This window comes from Alosa alosa, chromosome 8 (genome assembly GCF_017589495.1).
Source record: "Alosa alosa isolate M-15738 ecotype Scorff River chromosome 8, AALO_Geno_1.1, whole genome shotgun sequence".
NCBI classification, from domain to species: Eukaryota; Metazoa; Chordata; class Actinopteri; order Clupeiformes; family Clupeidae; genus Alosa; species Alosa alosa.
Genome location: NC_063196.1, coordinates 20,085,392 through 20,108,884, shown reverse-complemented (window position 1 = coordinate 20,108,884; position 23,493 = coordinate 20,085,392). Strand labels below are relative to the sequence as shown.

The window sequence follows — 23,493 nt, the reverse complement described above, 5'->3', positions numbered from 1 at the left end:
TGGATAGGCAGGTGAGGGGCTGAGCTGAACATGCCTACGCTCCAAATGAAGGGGCTCAACGGTGCTTCTGAACATACTCTGGCCTGATCGACCCATTTGTATGCAGACTTGGGCTCCAATCCAGTCCCAGCTGACCATGGGAAGGGGGAGAGGGGGAGAGGTGAGAGGAGGGGTGGAGGTGAAGCAAGCGGACGTCCGGCCGGGCAAACGAGCGTTCCTGTGTCCGTACCCTGGCAGGTTGTGTGCTTGAGCTAAGGCGGAGTACCGTGCGTCCCCACGGGTACCCTTCACGCTGCCCCTAAAATAAGCCGGACAGATGTCCTGGCTCAAACAGGCAGAGACAAAGGCACAGACCTGGCCTGCTTTCACACACACCGGCTGTCTTGATTGGACGACTCACAGGGAAAAGTTCAAATCAGCATATAATGGGATGCTTGTTACATCAATTTAGCCTTATCTTTGCTGTTGTGCAACCCTTGCACTTTTAAAAGGACACAGGACTTGTAAAATGGCTCTTTCCTTGACTGGACGATACTTTACAAGTGCAAATGTGTGTTATCTTGAACATGTTAATGTGCTAAGTGCTTACACAGGAGGGACTGGTTAATTGATGTACCACACCCACCTATTGTAGGCTAGTAACCAATGCCTTGAATGATGGTAAATTATGACTCTTTAAAATCTGTACATCGTTGCCATTGACTGTTTGACTCTGAAGAAGACACGTCAAAACGTTAGTCGTTTTGCACTAATTAAAAATCTCTTAAAGCTTTGTGTGCTCCGGTCCTGCTTCTTGGTCCTAGATAGACCTGGGGTCACCTCATTGACTTCTGCGTCCTGTTCCGTGAGCACCAACCAGGCTGGAGCGCAAGTGACCACCTTCTAATGCTAATGTGCTTGTTGTTGACCCTACCACATCAGCTCAGCTCGAGAGACAGAAACATAGAAGGAAGAATGGAAGGATGGTCTAACTGTTCATCTACGGTATCCATCTTACTCTCCAAACTAAGAGGCTTTTAGGACATCCAGATTATCGGGCTTGTGTAGAGACAATAACAAGGCTTCCCTGAACCCCTTTACTTTGAGCACGACATATCCAGTGGGAGAACAGCGCTCCTTTAGAAAACATCAGACCTACAGGCTGTCTGTCCATCTGTCGACAGGCCGCGGCTCTGGCCGTCTCCTACCTGAGGGGAAGTGCTCGTTGATTGGCCAGTTGTCCACCTGCAGTGTGGCGTTGCCGCCGTTCCTGGTGAAGCGCACCAGGTGGTATTTCCCGTCGTTGACGGTGGCGGAGATCTCCTTGACGCTGATGTCCACCGTGCCAATGTTGAAGGTGACGCCCACCTTGCCTTCCTCCTGAAAACAGTGGTCAAGAAAAAGAACGTCTTAAAACACACATGCTCACACAAAATAGCACACACAAGTGCACACACTTCATTTAATACCAGCTACAATAACAGGCTGAACCTTCCTACTTCCAATCCCCTAAACAGCTCTAATTGACTATATCTGTACTTCCCACACATTTCCTTTCCATGCTTATTCACAGGTCACGAACCAAACCCATCCAGCCATCCAGGAAGAGCTGCAGAGATGGGTACACATTGCATTATTTAATGTCATTCCATAAAAATACGCAGGCAGCACAAAAAAGTAGGGCACTGATGTAACAGTGGCTAATGTAGCTTCTGAGAAGAAGCAGCAAGGCGCGTTTGGACAGATGCTCGGCCGACTGGCGCCGATATACCCATCCATATGTTTTATTCAGAGCCACTAAAGGGTATTTGTGCAAGACGAGGGGGAGAGAAAAATAGCCAACTCCAACTCCTTCCTGGGTGTGTATACACATTTCATACACTGTTAGATTTATACTCTACTTAAATAATAAGATACACACACACGCACGCACGCACGCACGCACACGCACACACACACACACACACACACATTTTAGAGAAACATTAAAAAAAAAAAAACGGAAGCATGAGCAATTTTGTGAGGCGATTCATTTTTCTATCTCTATCTCTCTCCTTCTCTCTCTCTCCCTCCCTCCCTCTCCTATGTCATTTGTTTTAAACCCCACTGGGAAGCAGGAGTAGTATAATTACCTGCTTTGAAAGGATAGAGTGGAGGGGTCATTTGTCATAACAAGAGCATGCAGATGCACTATGCCCAATTGTACAACAAATGAATCCACTCCTCCCCCATACCCATAGCTACACCTACACCACCCCTCCCCCCTCCCTTACATCCCCCATCATGTATGTGCATCCACCTCCCTCTGTTCCAGACATCATCAACCCCTGTGAGACATCACACACTTGTAAACAACAATGTTGCTCTTTAATCGTGACCAAAAGCAATATATGACAAATGCATCACCAGTCTGCCGTATAATCCTCTATTTTCAGTGGTCACACACACACACACACACACACACACACACACACACACACACACACACACACACACACACACATACACAGAAAAGACAAAACAATGGAGAAAAAAGGTGAAAATTGATCTATAGTGACCAAATGGGGAGTGGAGATAAAGCAAACCCAACACACAGGGCACCTGGGCAGCCTGAGGCTGTGGGCCCACCAGAGCACCTTTGGGGCCGGCGAGCCTGTGAGCCCTGTCTGATTATGGCCACAATGAGCCATGATAGCATTGGGACCTCCACGGGCCCCCTGTGCTGGGACACTGGGGGAGCCTCTCCTGTTCTGCTCTCACCCTCTATAGTGATTGCAAATAGTACGCGCAGATGCTCCCCACTGAAGAGAGAGGTGATGATAACAAACGGCTGTCGGTCCGTGTAGTGCAGAGCTGCTGGGGATTTGCCGGAACCTTCCGTACCCGAGGACAGCTCCTCAGGGTTCAAACAATACATCCCTTTCTTGGGTCTGTGTCTGCCTAATCTCTTTCTTTCTACCGGTTCCTTCCTCTCACAGTGTGTCATGTTCACTTTCTAGATCTGTTTTCTCCCTGTGTTTGTTTTTTTTCCTTTCCTTTCCTGTCTGGGTTATTCCTGCTTTTTCAGCTCTCCCCATATCTGCTCTCTCGCTCTCTTTCTTTCTCTCTCTCTCTCTCTCTCTCTGCATCCATCTTAGCCCTGTCACTGCAGAGGAGGTGATTGGCATTTCCAATTACACTTCATTGGTCCACGGGCCACAAGGCACGGGAGCACTTCATTGTCTTCACTGATACGAGAAAAAAAAATAGTGTGAGAGCAGAATATGCAAAGACACCAGCCACTCCTGCTATTATGCTACTATTTTTTCATTATACAAGTGAAACGAGGGTCACATCTTTCACGAGACACCAGATTATTTCAGTGCCAAAACACGTCAGAACGCATGATGACCCAGATATGACGGGGAACTAGCGCATCACTATCTGTCGCTCCCTTACAAAATAATAAAAATAAAGTGTACTGCCTTGTGTAGTACATAATGTTGCACAGCGGGGTGTGCACGAGCCAGTTTATTGTGAAGGATCTCTTTTAAAGATATGGAAATGGGACCGTTTTGTTGGTGGTGCTTCCCTGCAGCAAGATGGGTAGGGGCTTGGGTGTAAGGAGGAGGGGTTGCATTGTCGGAATGAGTATGTGTGTGTGTGTGTGTGTGTGTGCGTGTCAGGGGGTTATGGAACAGTGACAACAGTAATTTGAGTTTTGGGTGCTGTGCGGAGCCTTAAGCCTGCAGGAGGGTTCCATTGTTCCCCACACGATGCGCTCCCTGACACCCATAATAAGCTCAGCGATCCAATCCCGGCCCGATCAATGCCCTCTAACACAAAGACAGCCCCAGGCAACAAATCACTCACAGGGCCTCTGGCCTCCCAACAAACCCCCAGAACCAGGCAGAGGCATCACTGGGAAGACCACTCGTCAAACCAGCCTCTGTGCCAGATAAGCATCTGATCCACACACGCGAACATGCACATGAAACCCCACTCCTGAAACCCCACTCCTGGGACCATGTGAAAGGGTGCTCTCCACAGGCTCTTGGGCGGACCTTGTAGAGCTCCTGGTAGAGGCTGAGGTAAAGCCGGCCTTTGATATAGCTGGATGCAGACAGTCATCTACGCTCGCTGTCTCTGATCGTGATGGAAGCGAACGCCTTTAAGAAATGGATCTGATGAGCGAGGGAAAACAAGGAGAGAATGCAACATGATTCTACTTAACAGATACGCGGCTGAAATTGAATACATCCTCGCGGGGCCATCAGTAGAGGGGTATCGTATCGTACACCTACCACAAATCCACTAGAGCTCAGATATGGGCTGCAAAAATAGCTTTTGGAGGTTGACATAAAACGACTGTGAAGTCCCCTCTCAGACAGCGGACCCTGTATCGCATGGCCAAATTATGCGCGTATAGATTACATAGCCCCTGACTGCATATCTAAATTTAGTTCCATGCTGGGGAGGCTCGTGAATGGGGCATCAAGGCAATGCGATGGAGGCGGAATCAACTAGAAGGATGAACGATTACGCCACACACACACACACACACACACACACACACACACACACACACACACACACACACACACACACACACACACACACCACCACCACCATCACAACCACCCACACGCAGCGGAACGACCAGCACAAGGCGCCTCTCCAACACCATCTCATCTATCGGGTCGGTAAGTGAGGGTGATAACCGGCGAATGGCAGGAACATTTGTAGCCCGTTGCAGACCACAGGGCTCCTGGTCATTAGGAGAAGTGATCGTTCTGCCACCGGTCCTCTGCTCACCTATAATTCCAGCATTAATAAAACAGCAGGCGTGGAATGAGAGGTGGAGGGGTGGGTGCATGTGTGTGTGTGTGTGTGTGTGTGGGGCAGCACCTTAATATGTCTGTTGGAACAAATACACTCAGAATGCCAGGGAAATAAGCACTGTTTTATAAAAAGCCTGCCAGAATTGCACAGGTTTTGTTCTGGTGTTGGTGTGTATGTGTTTGTCCCTGTGTGTGTGTGTGTGTGTGTGTGTGTGTGTGTGTGTGTGTGTGTGTGTGTGTGTGTGTGTGTGTGTGTGGCATTTGTGTAGCAATAAAAATACATCTTAGTATGTATGTAAGCATTAACGTGCTGAGTGCAGGAAAATGTGACACATGAGTGTTGTCAGAAGCCATTACGATCAAGGGTGGAATTAATTGTTTGTGAAAAGTCATTCTCACCGGGAGTTGTCGTGATTTATCCAATTACACAATAACAAGGTACGATTTTACAAGACAGGCACCATGAATAGCCAATGGCTGGAGTTGTTTTCCTCATGAATAGCCAATCACTGGATTTTTTTCCCTCTAAATGCCCTACAGTAGCACCTTTACTACCTCATGCATCAAAACTACTACGCTGCAATATCTATGTCAAAAAGTATTCTACAAGAGAAAATAACTAGTTAATGTATCACCAGAGACAATATATCAGTCTCGCACGATGCAATAAGTATTCGAAAAGGCTTGATAATGGAATGCATCCTTCGGTGAGCACAAAGGCAAAGCTCATAACATTAACCCAAGAGACTCACCAAACAATCCCCCTGGAGGCAAAGCAACCCACAGCACAACCCACACAGTCTCCAGGACCTCATCCCTTCCCCAAGAGTGGCTCCGCCATCAAGATGGATGCCAAATGGCACTTTACCTAATGCTAGATAATTGAAGTCCATTACAGAGTTTGTTAATGTTCAGGTCTGCCAGTCAATGTTAGCCTCTAACCCTGGATGACACACTCTCTCTCTTTCTCTCTAACACACACACACACGCACGCGCACACGCACACGCACACGCACACGCACACGCACTCAGTCGCTCACTCACAGACACACAAAAGAGAGGGAGGTGGTGCATATTAAATTCAGGTGTATGCGGCACAGTGGACATTAATGGCTTTGACTCCCACACCCTGCTCAATGTCAACCACCGCAGCGCCACTTTGATCCTCCTTGTGATCGCGCTGCGTCAGAACGATCAATTATTTATTCCCCATTTCCTTTCGTCCGCTCCTCCTCAAACCCATCGCCATATAGACTTCGATGAGCGGAGTGTCTTTTGTATGTGAAAACAGTTTATCAGTAGCTGTTGCCATATTCCCAGTGTACATGGAGGGCCTCACACACATCCTCCATGTTCGTTGTCAAGTACATCACAGTGTTTTTGTGTATGCTACTGATTACATTCAAGGAACCCTCTGTCCCTGTTGGTCCAGTCCACTTCTAATAAGCAGACTTGCTAGCACTGATAGGTCTTTGAGGTCAATTTGAGCTTGTGCACCCACACAGACACTCTCTCTCTATCTCTCTCTCTCTCACACACACACACACACACACACACACACACACACACACACACACACACACTTATGAAACAAAATGTCAAATTATAATGTATGGTTTACAGGGCTTCACTGATGGAAGCATGCATTTTACATGCCCACAACTACAAAAGCCTTACAGCATTTTCTTTTATTTTTGTGAGAGAATCATTTGCTTCTCTTTGGAATGATAAAGAGTTTTATAAAGAAAACGCTGGTTATCTTTCCAAACATTCCAGGGTCTGCAATGTAGCAATCCTAAGCTCTGATGAATGCCCACAGAGTTTCAATGCTCCTAAATTGCCTTCCTGTGCACCATGGGAGGACTGGGGACCTGATTTCAGACAGCATAATTACAATCCCCCTGCACCACCGTGAAACCATAACACTCTAGCCCCAGTAATGACTTTCACTGTAGCACGCTTGCCTCGGCTGATAGAGCCATTGTTTTTGACCGGCGTAATTGGGTTTGAACTGGCATAAAGCAGATATCAGCAATGTGTCCACAAAAATGAAAATACGTTGACCCACGTAGTTTTTCATAATTACGCGGGCAGGGCCAGCAAACAGCTGTGCCACGTATGACCACAGATGTTGGTTCATTAAACATAGATATGCAAAGTGGGCCGATAAAGTGTGATTTTTTTTTTAGAGAATAATTAACACAGTGAAGGGACTTTTCAATCTGATCCATCAAGTCTATGGTATTCACATGGGCCAGTCAGCTTCATTAAAAAAGTAAAGCAAAAAAGAAAAACAAATGGGATTTGTGCTCAGTGGAATCCAGTGCTATGAAAGTCCATTAGCGTTTCGCCTAATGAAATTGAAACAGCTTGGTAATCAAATTGGAATCTGTTTGGCAGATATTTAATTTAATGTGCTGGTGAATTCCACCAATTTCAGAGAGCAGGTTTAAAATTGTGCTGTATAAATCAACCAGGCCCTCTCCTCCTTTTCTTTCACTAATGAAGAGAAACCATTTTCATACGGCAACATTTATATAGCAAACGAGTAACGTTCCCCCACCCAAAGCACTCTGGAACACAGTAAAAAAAAAAAATCTTTTTCGTGGAATAATCTACCTGGAAAAACATTTCACTTGATTGTTTTTACAGTATACAGCACACATGTATCCACATTTCTGCTAATTTTATCCAATAGAGTCCCGAAGCCATGACGTAGCATTGCCAAGGCAGCAATTTCACTGGATCTAAACAAATCAATCTACCATTAGAAATCACCATAGCGGTGGCTTTCTTAATATATTTCAATCATTTCTACAACGTTTCTAAGACGTTAGTATATTTTTTTTACACTGTAGGAATCACATACTACAACATATATTCATACCAACACGATCAAATTCGTGACTACAGAGTTTTATTTTAGCATGGGTTTCCTCCGTAAAAAGAGACCTGCATGTAACTTCACAGCATCGCGGTTAAAATCCTTAAATTCACGGACGTGTTTTGGCTTTATTTTTGGCAAAAACGCCGCTCTTAACAGCCACCAGTCTTTGAGAAGACGTGAAATATCCACTGGAATTTTGTTTTTTTTCTATTACACCTGCCAGGGAACCCGTGTTATGTGGCTAAGCTGCTGCCTAGCAGGTAAAACACGTTTAAATGGATATATTTATTTTTATTAGCTAGAAATGATGCCACATGTCTATATTCAATGCTATTTATGCCACTTCGAAAGTTTGTTTAGATCCAGTGATTCTGCCGTCATGGAAACGCTACGTCACACTTCGGGACTCTATTGCCTAATTTTTGGTGAGATTTTTTGAGTGATCATATTGACAGAGCTAAGACATTAAGATGCCATTAAAAACAACAGCAGAAACAAACAACAACTATCAAGACAGAAAAAAACCATCCAAATTAACAGGAAGCAGCTAAACATATAGCACAACAAAACAGCGACTACAAACACCAATGCAAACAACACAAATAAACTCTACTGGGCCAGGGACATGGGACAAGTTAGCAGAAGGTAAGACAGTGCTAACTACAGGGACAATAGAATGAGGAAATTACTGTGTAGATTACAAATGTTTCTACAAATATCTGCCATAAGTTCCTTGAGAGTAATTTAAGTTGTAGGAAGAGAACAGCTCCTTCTTTTAGCTGGTAGGGATCATGAGATTCAAATTTGAATGACTAACAGATACCTAGGGCTAGAACAAAGACACAGTAGTAGACCAGAGCTGAAACGAAGTAAGCTCAAATGCCATGACTTCACGGCTGACCTTCCCTTTCACGCACCCCGAAGAGAAGACAAGCCGAGGTTATGTAAAAAAAGAAAAAAGAGCTTGTCACCCAAATGACCCTTCAAAGAACACACATGTGGCGCATACAGCTCTTTTATGCGGAGAAAATGGTATTTCACATTTCTGTTTGAAGTGCCCCCCCTTCACACATACACACACACACACACACACCTCCTGGCCTTTATACTACACTTCCTTTCATATTAGGATGGCTTAGAAGCAAATGCCTTCACTGAAGGGGTGAGAAAGAAAAATGTGTTGATGGGGCAAATAACAGGGGAGATGCTCGACATTGATAACAGTGTTCAGTGGGAAAGGTCACAGCAGATGACTGCATGCGTTGGCAAGTCCATAAGCAATCATGGAAGACCAGAGCTTAAGTGTGATGCCCCGGTGGTCCTTCAGAGTAATTAACTCCACGGCAGACTCTCTGTCGCCAGTCCTTCGCAAACGCAGCCAAGTGGCGCTTGGGCGTGCTAAGCTTTGAACATCAAGAGCCGTGTGTGGACTCGCGCGCTCACAGGCCCCATCTGCTCATCCACCGTTTCAGGCCTCCGGAAAAAAAAACAAACAAACAAAAAAAAACAACATGGGGATGACACAAACAATGGTGCTCCTCACAGTTCTCAGCTTGATACCAAGAGAGAGATAGAGAGATAGATAGAGAGAGAGAGAGCACAAGAGAAAGAGAGTGAGAAATGTCACTCTTTTCCAGGCTCCACAACAACGGCCAAAAAAAGAAACGACAAAAATTTGACACAAAGCGGCTAATCCTTGGTGGCCAGAGAGAGGCAGCGGCGCCGCCGCCGCTAGGTGAGTGGTTAAGTCCAGCGGTGCAGCATAAGGCCGTTTGAAAAATGGGCAGCGTGAGCTCAGAGAGACATCAGAGGCGTCAATGAGGCAGAAAAAAGGGCCGATGGGGGAAAGGAGGAAAAAAGAGAGACAGGAGCCTTTTTTGCTCTCCCAGCCGCCTCATGCTCTGTGGACGGACTCCATTTTGCTTGCCAAGCGCCAAAGACTGCATTCACAGACGGCTGGCTAGTCTGCTCTGATGCATGCTGGACTGTCGGGATAAACGATAAACGCTGTGTGTGTGTGTGTTCGTGCATAGGTGTGTGTGTGTGTGTGTGTGTGTATGTATGTATGTATGTGTGTGTGTATACTTGTGAGTTTGTGAATAGGTGTTTGTGTGTGTGTGTGTGTGTGTGTGTGTGTGGTTGTGCAGGGAAGGTTTGAGAATGAGAGAGCAGTGATCCAGTGTGAAATCCAAGGCAGCATGGGATGGTATAGCACACCTAAAAAAAAAAAGCATGGAAGCTGCAGGTATTATGGTGGGAGTGTGAATCACCGCTAGCCTGACAGGAGAGATTACCTCTCACCAAGCGTAAATAGGGATGTGCTGGGCTTGGTTTTTGCACCGCATGAGCACACCGACATGCCAGATTAAAAACCTGTGACCTTTCATTGCAAAGTTTACTGATTATCTATTCACGGACAGTTCCTAAACAAATTGATGGGTTTGAGGTGAATCTGCTCCTTCTTGTGTATGTACTTGGCTTGAGCCTGACTGCTTAAAATTGTATCTGTTTGGAAATGAGAGGGTTACTAGCGCAGGTGGCTAGGCTAGTCAGCTCTCAGCAGGTGTGCCTCACCCATAGAGGGGGGGATCCAGCCCAGCTATCGCCAGTGGGTCAGTTGGGGCCTATGGTGGGCTGGCCAATGAATACTGATGGAAGCCAGCTGCTGGTTTTCTCTAAAACCAACTCCACTGCATCATATCCCCTCCTCCATCTCTAATGCATGACCGCCATCCAGTGCATCATTCCATCTGTCCTCACATTAGCACATCAAAATCCCCACGCCCCCAGACAAACCGGGACTCACGACTCTAAGCGGTCCTCAGCGAGAATGGATTACATGCTGCAAAAGCCTACTGTATATATGCATCAAAAAATAAAACAAGTAAGAGAGCGAGTCCAGAAATACTGTAGGGGGTTAAATCAATTTGTATAATGTCTTGACACGGAATAACTGGGAGGATCCTGATAAAAAAAGAGAGAAAAGCAAATCAAAGAGACTAGCTAGGAGGCTCCGTGAAACACTTGAGATTTGTGTGAAAATCAAAAAGCCCAGAGCTGGACCCCCTGGTGCGAGCTAGCCCAGAACATCTCATAAGAAGTCAGAGAGGAGGCATGAAAACCAAGTTGACCGCCTCGTGGACACTCCACGTAGCGTGTGGTCCAGGTCGGCTCTGAGTGCTGGTACCTGATGAAAATAGCCAGAAGACAAGCTGAGTAAAGAGGCTCTTTCAAACGGAGAGTATTTGAGCTCTCAAAAGAAAAGAAAGTTTGAAAAAAAAAAAAAAAAAAAATGAAGACAATGATGGTTTTGATAATGGAGAAGGACTCTATGTAGGTCGGCTGTCTCCCTGCGTCTCTCCGGAGGATAGAGGAAAAAAGATCCAGCAATCCAGCGCTGTCATTGGGACTGCTCCACTTCCTCTGCGTGCTCGGCACTTCCTGGCATCCCCTGGCCTCTCTCTCGTCTTACTGGCCCTCCGCCACCTTACAGAAGGATTAGCAGGGGGTAAAAGCCGCGAGAGCCACAAACACAGAAACACCGACACTTCTGACCAGTGGCGCCATTAAAAACATTTGGTAACATCTTTAGTTACAGTACCATGCTGCGAGGAGTTCTGAGTACAAACAGAACCAGTCTTACACAGGTTCAAACACTAGATACTGCCACAATCAAAAGGAGCTCTGCTTATTTAGTAACGGTTAAAAAAAAAAAACAGAGAATATAAAACAAGATTTGTGAGCTGAGAAGATCAAGAGCCATTTTTTCTGCTAACTTCATATGATCAGCTGTGTGGCCAGTGGAATTGCAGACAATTCTGACACATCTTAGCATATAGTAAATAAGTGGACAAATGTGGCCGCTGTTACACATCTTAGCATATAGTAAATAAGTGGACAAATGTGGCCGCTGTCATGGACATTCAGGGCAAGCAGACACTTGGGACTGACACATTTGTAGCGCACAAAATAAGACGAAACTGCGAAAGCGCTCGTAGCGATGACATCCATTTTCATGAGGCTATGAGGTCACTCCATTTAAAATAGAGGTGATGTCATGCTATCTCAGGCAAGACACCAGGGAGGACATGAAGAGATAAGTAGTGTGTGTGTGTGTGTGTGTGTGTGTGTGTGTGTGTGTGTGTGTGTGTGTGTGTGTGTGTGTGTGTGTGTGTATATGTCACTCAGACACACAAGATTATTTCAGGAGACTGTCAATGCCCATGGACTCAAGGAGATCAAAGCCTGCTCACTGCAGCACTGGCTCATTCTCTCTGCATGATCGGGCTTGGTCATCAGAAAGAGCAAAAAAAAAAAAAACATCCCCAAAAAAAAAACACAACTATTTCGAAAAAGGATCCTATTTTTTTTTTTATTTTTTATCACAAACAACCGAATGGAATGCTATTCGGGAGACACACCTAAATCCAGAGAGACCTAATTTCCGACTCACCCTCCTTTAAGCAGCCGACATTTTCAAAAGCACAAATGGGGAGGTAGAGGCCATTATTTGAAAAGCAATCTCATCCCACACGGAAGCCTTCGCCAGAGAAGCCAGTGCCGCTCATTTCAGGGCAGGTCTAAAACACAGAGGCAGGCTAAGCTTTTTAAACACAAACACTCGGCCACTGGGGCTTGTAGTGGAGAGACAATAAGGAAATCACCCCATTTCTCTCCCAGCCCATAAGCCTATTCGAGAGGCTGAGAGAAATAGAGAGAGAGAGGAGAGAAGGAGAGAAAGAAAACAATAAATGCACACACGTTTATACCAGGCAGCCATTTGTCAAGGAAAACAAGTGAGTGAGGCGCAAGCCAAATGCATCTGATTATCTAACTATGCAAATGGCTCCTTTTTAAGCATGGAGCTCTCCAAAGGTCCTGATGTTCTGGAATTTGAAACACAAAGCCCTCATTTCTCCCCACTCTCCATCTCTATCTCTCTCTCTCTCTCAACACACATCTTCGGTTTCATAAGCCCGAGCAAAGGAAATGAGTTAGTGAGCATACTAAATGAGCTACTGAACATACTAAGTGAGTTAATGAGTATACTGAAGGGGCTAGTGAGTATATTCAATGAGTTAGTGAGCCTACTGTATGAGTTGGCTAGCATTCCCTTGCAGACGCGCACAGAGACACCCACGGACATTCATTGACCTCAGAGCATGAATGGAAATGGGGGATGGCTGCAGAGGAAGACATGAACAGTGCATGTGCATTACATAGAGAGAAAGAGAGAGAGAGAGTTTATGTGTGTGTGTAAGTTGTGTATGTGTAATCCTGTGTGCCCTTTTGTATGTGTGCGTGCCCACTCTCAGGTAAAGGAGGCAGTTGGCCCTCCTGTAGGGATGAAGGCATCCAGCGTGCAGCCTTAATGAGCCGCCAGCCTCCTCTGCCCTGCAGCCCTCCCGTCAACAGGAGTTCTGATGCGCTCCAAATCCACTGCTAGCTGACTGAAACAGCCCTCACCAGTAAGGCCTCACAGAGTCTACTCCTATGCTTCACATAACCTAGCCATTACATTTCACCAGACTTGACTCGTCCACATGGATTATTATGATGGATTTTTTATTTGATGAAATAAATAGGGTTTGCAAAGCTGATGCAAACTGCTCTGACTCGAGTGGTAATTCACTGTAAATGCCATCAGTAGTGCATGATCTATTCACCGAACCAATCAACCTCAACCGACATGTTCAACTGGATGGAAAAAAAATATCACTTGTAGGATTTTAAAGTGATTTCAAAGGGAAGGTTTCATATGCATTCATGTGATATGTCCCAAAGCGCTTGCCATCATTTCTGGAGGAGCAGCTGCAAGAAGTCCTCTACTTATGTCAATTAGGCTGCAACTTCATGCAGTGTAGTCAGAAGATGAATGGCTGTCACCTGGAAGCACCCTACTGATACCGAGGCTCTGCCGTCATGATTCCCAGTCAAAAGATCACCGTGAGCCGTGGTGGTGGTGGGGGGACTTTTCGTTTGACAGGGACAAGAATGAGGAGCATGAGGCAGTGAGTGCAGTGTGTCTAAATAAAATATGAGGAGTTGAGTTTAGCGCCACGGCTCCCACTCTCGTTCCTGTCGCCCCCTATGCATCAGCTGGCCTCCCAGGCACAGAGACCTCCCTCTCACTCTCTGTCTCTAATGTCTGTCAAGTCATTAGGTGACTTGAGTCCATGTAGTTATTGATGTTGGGCATGTTCATATCGGTCACCTGAACTTGGTGAGTCATACGATAATGGATGGTCAGTCAGAGTGACCACCAGTGTATGTATGTGTTTGTGTGTGTGTGTGTGTGTGTGTGGGGGGGTCTTGGGGCATGTCAAAGGCCATGTGTGCACTCCGGGAGAGTCGGGAGTGCATGAGTTTCGATATGTTCCACTGAGGTAAAGGGGTCTGTGACCTTTTATTGGTCGATTCTCCAAACCAATCAGTACACTGTCTCCAGCTTGGCTTTATATAGATTTAATCTGGCTTATTGCGGGAAAGGGGAAAAAAAAAAACAGCTGTGTGGGTGTCAGTCATTGGAAACACAAGAACTTGACAGGAAACAGGGCATTTATTAAATGATAAAAGACAGATATATGAGGCTGGGGTCAACAGTTGGCATGTACTCTGTACAAGTGTGGCACACATACAGACACTGAACTAACTACAAGTATTGTGAAATGGAAGTGCTGATTTTTGTATAGAATCACAGTGTGAGTAGGGTACGAAAGCATATGTTCACTTAAATGGCCATGTCATGTTATAATCGTGATGGTGATGTAATTGCTATTGCTTCAGAGAGGGCATAGGGACACATGTTCAGTTTAATAAGCAGCTCCCAATTAAAAGATTTTTGTTGATATTTTGACATTAATTAATTAGCTCAGTGGTTAATTTGTGATCAACATGTGTGATATTGGGCTTGTCAATCTCTTATTCACAACTGTGCTCCTAGGGACCAAGCCCTCCTCGAATCTAATCTGCAGTTAGAGCAACAACACAGCTGTTCACTGACTTCCTTTCAAGTGAAATTTAAAAGTGTGGCAAATCAGTGAAAACACAAAAGTACTCAGAGACCTTTTTTTTGTTATGTCTGGGAGACTTTTTCTTTTCATTTGATCTCCTTTGCCTGCTTTTTCCCACTCTCTATCTCTCTCTCTTCTTCAGTGAGTGAAAAACGAACGAAAGAAACTTCTTGCTGCTTTCGCCAGCAGGTGCCTAATCCTAAATGAATACATTCGCAGGGAGCCAATCTCTCGGTCTACCGCTGATATTGAAAGCAGCAGATATATTTTTTTTCCCACTTCCAGTAGATTTATTTTCTAATGTTGAAGTTTATCACTTGAGCAACTACAATTCATCATCCTTTCTTGTCGATAATCCGAGACGCAGCCAATTTGCTAAAAGTGCTTCTCTTCTCCGTTATATTTATTTATGTAGCCGTCTCTCTAATGCAACAGAGAGAAAGTAAGCGATGGTTAGAGAGAGAGAGAGAGAGAGAGAGAGAGAGAGAGAGAGAGAGAGAGAAAGAGAGAGAGTTGTGGGTGAAGACAGAGAGCTGGTGACAAAGTGACGGTGTTGGTAGGAGTGGAGGTGATAAGGCACGGAGGACCTTGGTGTTCTCGCGCACACTCTCCATCACTTTTTAATGAGCTTGCACTCACACGGGGGGTTACTGCCTTCTGTCAAAATTAGCCCAAGGAGGAGGCGAGATGCAGAATGTGGGCTCTCCTCGGAACACATTCACTAACTGTTTAAAAACATGGAACACCCAGACCTATGGAGAATTCTAATATCAAACCCTCAAACACTCCAATTATGCACACTTAATGAATGTAATAAGCACTCAGACATAGCAGAAAAAAAGTGAATTTAGGCAACTGCCTCCTGAATACATAAAACTTCAACAGTGATGCAAGATCGATCTGTAGAGATTAAAGCTAAGAAGATAGTTTAATAGGCTCCTGCATGTCTCTGTTGATCATGATAGCATCTGTTTAATGTCACCGCACCCGAAAGGCAGCTCAATGATGAATCAGTCAGAGAGGTGTGGGGGTGGAGGGTGCTTTGGTTTGAATTTCTCGTTATTCTCCCTCTCTCATGACATGAAACACATGTCAAGGAAGTTGACTTGGACTTCTGCTGCGGGGCATAGTGTGATTATGCCGCTCTGTTTGTCTAATGCTATCAGCTATTACTTGCCTCTCCTTGCCAGCGCTCCTCTTCTGAAGTGCGAACAACAGTGCAATCATCTCACTCCGTGCCCATGGGGGCTGTTGCAAGGTGACTGATCTCTCATCCTGCCTCCCCCACCTGATGCTGGAATACCTTCATTGTCATCAGGGCTTGCCAGCACAACACACTGTGAAAGCTCCTCTCTCTTTCTCTGAGAGCTGAAGGCCCCTGCACCAGATACTTTGTGCACAGCACTGTGTCCCTCCTCAGTTGTCCAGTCTATTTAAATGTCATGGCCCGATCTGCAACGAAACGCTGTAAATAAAGCATCAGAGGAAAAGCAACTCCACCCGATCCTTCTCCAGCCGCAACTTCTCTTTCACCGCATGGGTGATGCAACAACAATGATATTATAGCCTTATAACAAAGATGATTCCTCAGTCTAAAATGCTTTTCCACACTTTAGGACTATGGCCAAGTGATATTACAGGCTAATGTATTCTTCAAAAAGGGACAATAGACTCTCTGCAGAGGGGATAGAATAGATTTAACTCCAGGCCGACTCAGAAAAATGGCCACAACAATACATTTGCCAATGATAGTATATACCTTGTGGGACATAGTAGCCTGACAAAATATGAAAAATGTCTCACAATCCACCAATACTGCACAATGGTGTTATAAGACTAGACTATTCTACCCACTGAGTGCATTTCACAAACACAGTTTCATTCCCTTAAAGTAAAATGCAAAACCACTGGGTCCACTGCAATTTAAAACCATCCATCATGACAATCATAATCCTATTCTACCTCATGCATGCCCGGTCTCCAAACTATAAAAATATAACAAAAATGCTCTCTCCCCAAATGGATGGCATGCCCCAAAAGCCTCATGTATGAAACAGGGAGCAAATCTCATATTTGTAACAGGAATGTCAGGGAGATATATTCATGGTTGGCCACGGATGCAATATTTACCTTCCACTCTTTTCATTTCTCCCTCACACCCCACTACATTCACTTGTCTCAAAATGGGATTTCAATTACCTAGAAACCATAGCTTTTCTCCTCCTCCCAACCTCTCTAAATTAAAGTGAAGAAGCTTAAAGCGGGTGATAGGATTCACTGCGCAGCCGCCACAACATGAAGCGTAAACTGGCCTATTAGCCCTCTAAATAAAAAAAACCTCTAACAGAATGCCACAAGCCTGAGGATTGTGCATATTCCCTGTGCTTCTATGACAAACTAAAACTTCACTAACGTGCTCACAGGACTTGCTGTATGGTAGCACAAAAAATATTGCAGCAGATATTTGCTATAATGCTATACAACCATCACATATCAGATAAGCATGATCCCAAGATGCAGAGATGTGTCTCCAGCACTGAGTGCTATGAAGGTGGAGGACAGAGGCCTGAAATATATTAATTTCCAAAGATAGATGAAAGGATAAGAGAGCATAGAAAGAAGGAAATCGATTATGCTTTCATCTCTTTCGCACCCCTAACCTAATTGCCATTCTAGAAGAGATGTACAACAACGATATGAAAGGCCTGTGAGATGGATACTAACCAGGTTACACTAATGCACAGCTAAGTGAAAGCTGGCTCTACGGTGTTTGAAATGAAACGTCATTGTGTCATAGCATAGTATGGAGTGAGAAAAATGCACTCACTCTCTCACACACACACACACACACACACACACACATACACACGCACACACACACACACACACACACACACACACACACACACACACACACACACAAATACACACATGCACACAAACACATGCACACACACACACACACACACACACACACACACACACACACACACACACACACACAAATACACAGACAAACACACACATGCACACAAACACATGCACACACACACACACACACACACACACACACACACATAAACACACACATGCACACAAACACATGCACACACACACACACAGAGAAACAGCTCAACATATTCAGCATTGACAAAAAAAAAAAAACCCGCAATCTCAGCTAAAGCTTGGGTGACAGCAGATGCCCGCTGCCTCTGATATGACAATGCTGAGGGGTGAATGGCTCTCTGCACTCTCTGTGTCTCTCATGTTAAGGCCTGACTAAGGGAAAGCGGCAGAGGCATGGCTCATCTGGAGTAATTGTCACCTAGAGCAATGCACTCTCTAGTGAGCGACTGCGTGTGAATCATGGATAAGCCAACTGCTCCGGCAACACCCTCCCATCCCCTGATGCGCTCACAGCAACCGGCTGAGCTATATATTTACATAGTCATACACTCACACATACACTCAACGTCCACAACACACCTTGTCCACCCAACCGTAGAGAAAAGCTTTAATCTCAGGGTTTGAATGGGTGTACACCTGAGGTGGCAGCACTTTTCTTTCAAAAAATAAATAAATAATAATTAAATTAAATTATAATTTATTTTATTTGTATTATTTATTTATATATATGATTAATGCATCCAATTGGATTTTACATTCCCTGTCTTTGTCACAATCTGTGCTTTCTTCTCCTCTTCCATTCCTGTTGTAGCCTTTCTCTCTTTTTTATTTATTTTGTTCTAGAGAGTGTGTGCAACTCAGCACAATGCTTCATTGGCTCACCTCTAAAACACAGAGAACTCATTAAATGCACTTTCACTGTGTGGCTGCTTTTTTCACTGATTCTAGTGGGACCTCGAAATGATTGTTGATCATGAGAAAGAAAAAAGCAAACGAAGATGAAGAGTCATGCCGAAGTTTATGGAATAAGACAATTTTGTGTGCTAACACAAAACTAGCCATGCGTGTGCCAAAGCATCTAATTGTTTTGACATTCAAATCAATCCTGCCACTTAGTTAAAAAGCAAAATAAAGTTGATTGGATGATTATATAAATGACTAAAAAAACAACTCCGAACCTAGATATAGCTAATGGAGAAGACAAATAATTAATGCTAAGCTCTCCGGAATTTCAAAAAAGATAAATGTGAAACCATTTATTCCCCACATATAATGAGCAACTATAATGATTAATTACCCAAACCATCTCCTATGACAACTTTGGATGGGAGCCAAGAGCTTAGCAGAAATCAATACCGAATCATCTAGATAAAAGGTCCCCGACATTAATATCCAATGTACTTTGATTCCCCTCCATCATCAACTTCAGTTCAGATGACCAATTTCTTTGCCAATGAAACATTGTTATTGACGCAATCTAATCTGTATCGTCTGAAAGCTCTCTTTTAGGGATCGACTGGCTATTGACTAAACGGATGGTGGGTTCCTCGGTGTCTGTAAACATGGATAAGTCTACTGTGATTCCTCTTTGGCCTGGTGATGATGGTAGCTGGATGCATTTGCCTGGTAGATGTCACGTTTTAAAAGATACAGCCATGCTTCAAGCTTTAATGCCTGAATTCAGTTTAAATGAGAAATACAGCACAACTGTTGATGAAAACAACTGAGATTTTTTTTTTTACTTTTCAGAAGATGATTTAATTAATCTGACAGAGCTGATACTTGAATTCTGGCAGAAGTATAATACTAAAATAGACATACGTAGAGAAGTGGAATATCGAATGTCACACTACCCCCAGTCTATCTCTCTCCTGCTGCAGGATTGGTTAATCTAAATAGATATACGGATGTCGCGGGTTTCTATTCACAGACCAGATGGCAGCCTAGTGTTAGCACATCATCACACCGCAACAGACCCATTTCCCCCGCCTATCAGCACTCTCACCTGCACCACCACACAGGACTACGTGCAGTACCTGATAAGAAGTTCATTCTGTTGCCTGTTTGAAAAAAAAAAAAGTACTTTATTTTCCAGATGCCTTGCTATTAGGATGTGGCAGACTTGCCACATAAAAGTGAAAAATGAATCTAAGAAATGGAGAAGATTTGCGAATGAGGGCAGGCCTGCTGTGTGCAGTGCACTAGCCTTTGGTTTTGCGCACTTCTATTTTTGTTCAGTTCATTTATTTGCAATTCTTTTGTAAGTATAGAGTATGTTCATCAAAGACATACTTCAATTCAGGGTTCAGATCAGGCTTAAGGTTAAGGTCAGTGCTACATTCTTTCATGAGAACAACATTAGTTAATCATGAGCTAATATTATACCTAAGGCCACTGACAATCGCCTCCCCCAACTTTAATCATATGCAGTGAGATATTTCAGTGATTAATTACAATTTTTAACAAGAGACCTCTATCTGAAAGGTCATCCTGATACCATTGAATTTAATCATCACACTGACAATTGCTCCACACACACAAAGTTAGTTAAGTGTTTCAATGAGTCATAGTTCTTTGAGGTTCTATGCTACAACCGCTGACAACCTTGTACACACAGTTACAGACACAGACAATACATCTAGAGACGAGGCTGTGACTTACGATGTGGAGCATGATGTAGTCTCCCAGTCGCGGGGCGCTGTCGATGCGGACCAGTATCCCGTCTTTGATGGTGCTGCTGAAGCCGACGGCCAGCCGGTCAGTCCGCGTGCTCGGCCTCTCGTTGTTGGGCCACGTGTAGGTGATGAGGCCGCCCCCTTTCCCAAAGATGTATGTAGCCCCCGCTGCATAGACAAAAGAGAAGTACAGCACATCAAATAAGGGTGGTGGTGGTTAAGCGGTCAGTTCAGGGAACTGTTCTTGTAGTTATTTCATTGTAAGCCGCTCTGGAGTGTCAGATAAATTATGAATAATAATAATACTGAATAATAAGCTAAGACAACACTAGGCCCATTACCCTATTACAAACCCCTAACAAAATCTAAACTCCCAACCCCAAACACACTCCACTGCTCTGCATGGACAAAAGAGATGACCTTGAACCCTTACGATTCTACCGTGGTACTTTAATACATCACCCCACAGAAGATCCTGGGCTCAGTTGGGTTGACCCTGCGTAATACTAAGAGCTTGGCCGAAGCGGGGCTCCTGCAGCTGAGATCAGGCTTTCACCTCCGCAGTCCTCCACCACAAACACACACACACGCACAAGCACAAGCACAAACACACAAACACACACACACACACGCACACACACACACACACACACACACACACACACACACACACACACACACACACACACACACACACACACACACACACACACACACACTCTCTCCAGGCAAAAGCAGCACCAGGGCCAGAACTGAGTAAAGTCTGGGCAATCCTCATGCATTAAACATGAAACCCACAAGGCCGAGGAACAAAGCGAAAGCCAGGCGAAGCAACAGAAGGGGGTGGGGGGAGGACAAATCGAAGAGCCTTTCGTCAATGTTAATTTGACAAACACATGCAGGAGAAGGTCATTCAAAATTGGGCAGGGGAGGAACCGCAAACCACTGACCATCTCATTAGGCCACCCACCACAAATTATTCAACAATGGTGATGCATACAAAACAAAATATACCTCACTGCACACAAACACACACACACACACACACACACACATACCTCCAAAACAGGTCAGAGGGTGTCAATTTCTCCAGGATACATCTTTCTTTATTAAGGTCAGGCCTCAGACACAACTGGATTTACACATCCAGAATGCATCCAAAATGCCCTCCAACGCACACACAGACACACACACAAACGCAGTAAACATGATGAAGAGATCAAAGAAAGCCGCTTGACAAATCAATATGATAAGAGCAGGGCGAGCTGCACATGTGTGGCGGGCGACTGCGCTGCGGTACTCGCTGGAGACCCCACTCTGGGTGTGGAGCCAGATGCAGCCTTTATTACTTCCTCTCCTCTCCCAGGTTTATCATTTCATCTCCAACTCATCGGAACATCTGGTTGGCTCCGTAAAAAGCCCATCTGTCCACGCGCTCTGAGAGGCGAGAGACAATATGCTATTGTGGTCTGGGAGACAAGAGCCAGCCCTGGAATCTCAGAATTTTTTGAATTTTTTTTTGTCCCCAAGCACTGGACATGAGCGTGTTTTTTTTTTTTTTCCACCCAATATCACCACACCACATCTGCCCCTCGTAAAACTACAAATGAAGTAGCCTTACATCAATGAGGTGCAGTATTGTTGTGGCTGGTGTAAACCTGCATAACTAACTCCCTTTACCATGGCCAGAGCAGCTACCCCTAACAGATGCCTGGCACATCACCGATGCCTACCTCCTGTGCCTTAGCAACCCCCAAACCACCAAACCACAGCACCTGCATCCTGGCAACCACTCAAGCGCTAACTTCTGCCAGGGAGCCTCACCTGGACCCTCACAAAAACCAGGCAAAATTCCAACGGCCATGCCAACACACAGGCACACACACACACAAAAACACCTGCTTCATTCCTCCAGTCTCGATAGAGAAATCCCAAATTACCTTGCCACAATTATTTTCTTTAATGAAAAACACCACTTGATGGCATTCATTTTGATACTTCTTTCAACAACCTTGGTACCCTGCCTCGACCTGAAACTCAATGCAGGTTGGAGAATTGTTAAAAAAAATGGTTAAATTGTTAAATTGATTCCTCCCCCTCTGCAGATGTTTTTTTTTTAAGCCAACCCCCCCCCCACTCCCCATTTCACGGCTTGCAGGAACCCACATTCAGCCAGTCCCCCCAGGGAGCCAATTATCCCATTCAGCAGATTTGCTGAGCACACGAGGACATCCTTCAGTCACCACATCCGTACCCCGGAAAAAAAAAACTATCTCCTAACGTATCCGATTGGCTCTGCAAGGGCACACTCAGTAAATCTCTACGAGTGAGAAACAGGTATTTACTTCATTTAATGAAATAAGAGCTGCCTAAGACTGGGATCCAATCTATGGGAACAAGAGAGAAGAAAGAGAGAAGGAAGAAGGGAAGTCATAGCTACCGCAAACAGAAATCAACATCCCCAACATACTACCATGGTGCTAAGTGGTAGGGTTTTTGGGTTTTTTGTGGGGGTTCACAATATTGGTAGAGACAGTAGAAAGCAAGGTGGATAGTAATTAAGCAACAAATGGACTGCCTTTAATGGACGCTGAAAGCTTTTGCAGCCAGTGTTTTGCACATGAATTCATTATAGGGACTAAATTGCGTCTTCTGCTGGAGTACACGCCACAGTTTGAGGATCTTTAATGGAATTTCCGTCTGGTGCAAAAACTTCATTAAAAAACTCCATTAGGTGAAGCGGCAGATAAACAACCTGAGATGTTTATTATTCAAGACAGCCGGTGAGGTCAACCTCATATATGTATCCTTAAATGTGGAGACGCTCTAAGCATTGAGGAACGGCATATATATATATATATTAGATATTTGTTTTGAACTAACACTATGCCCTTGAAGTACATTATAGTATGCCAGTCAATCAGTGGCCTTTTACAGCCCTTGTGTCTATATGTCAGTACTGTTTATAAGCTTGTATTCGGCTATGCATTGATTACACCTATCTTTTCATTATATTATGCTAGTTCCTCCTGCTCCCCACACCAAATTAGTTTTCTTAATTCTGTTTATTTCCCATAAATATGGAATATAAAGAAGGGTGAGAACAGTGCCTCTTTTAAATAAACATGAAAACATATGCATGACTACCACAGCCCATGCCTTTCACCTAAATGAGAGCAAGGCTGCAGTATGTGAGGAAAGGCAAACCCCCC

The 23,493-nt window shown here is 44.6% G+C and overlaps 1 protein-coding gene across 1 annotated transcript in view; it reads right to left on the bottom strand.

The window, feature by feature from the left end:
- Positions 1 to 23,493, bottom strand: part of LOC125298764 (neurexin-3b-like) — a 243,341-nt gene that overhangs the window by 35,339 nt on the left and 184,509 nt on the right. Inside the window, 2 exon segments of the mRNA XM_048249611.1 lie at positions 1,188 to 1,359; positions 20,268 to 20,449. Of these exon segments, the coding sequence (XP_048105568.1) occupies positions 1,188 to 1,359; positions 20,268 to 20,449 (354 nt within the window).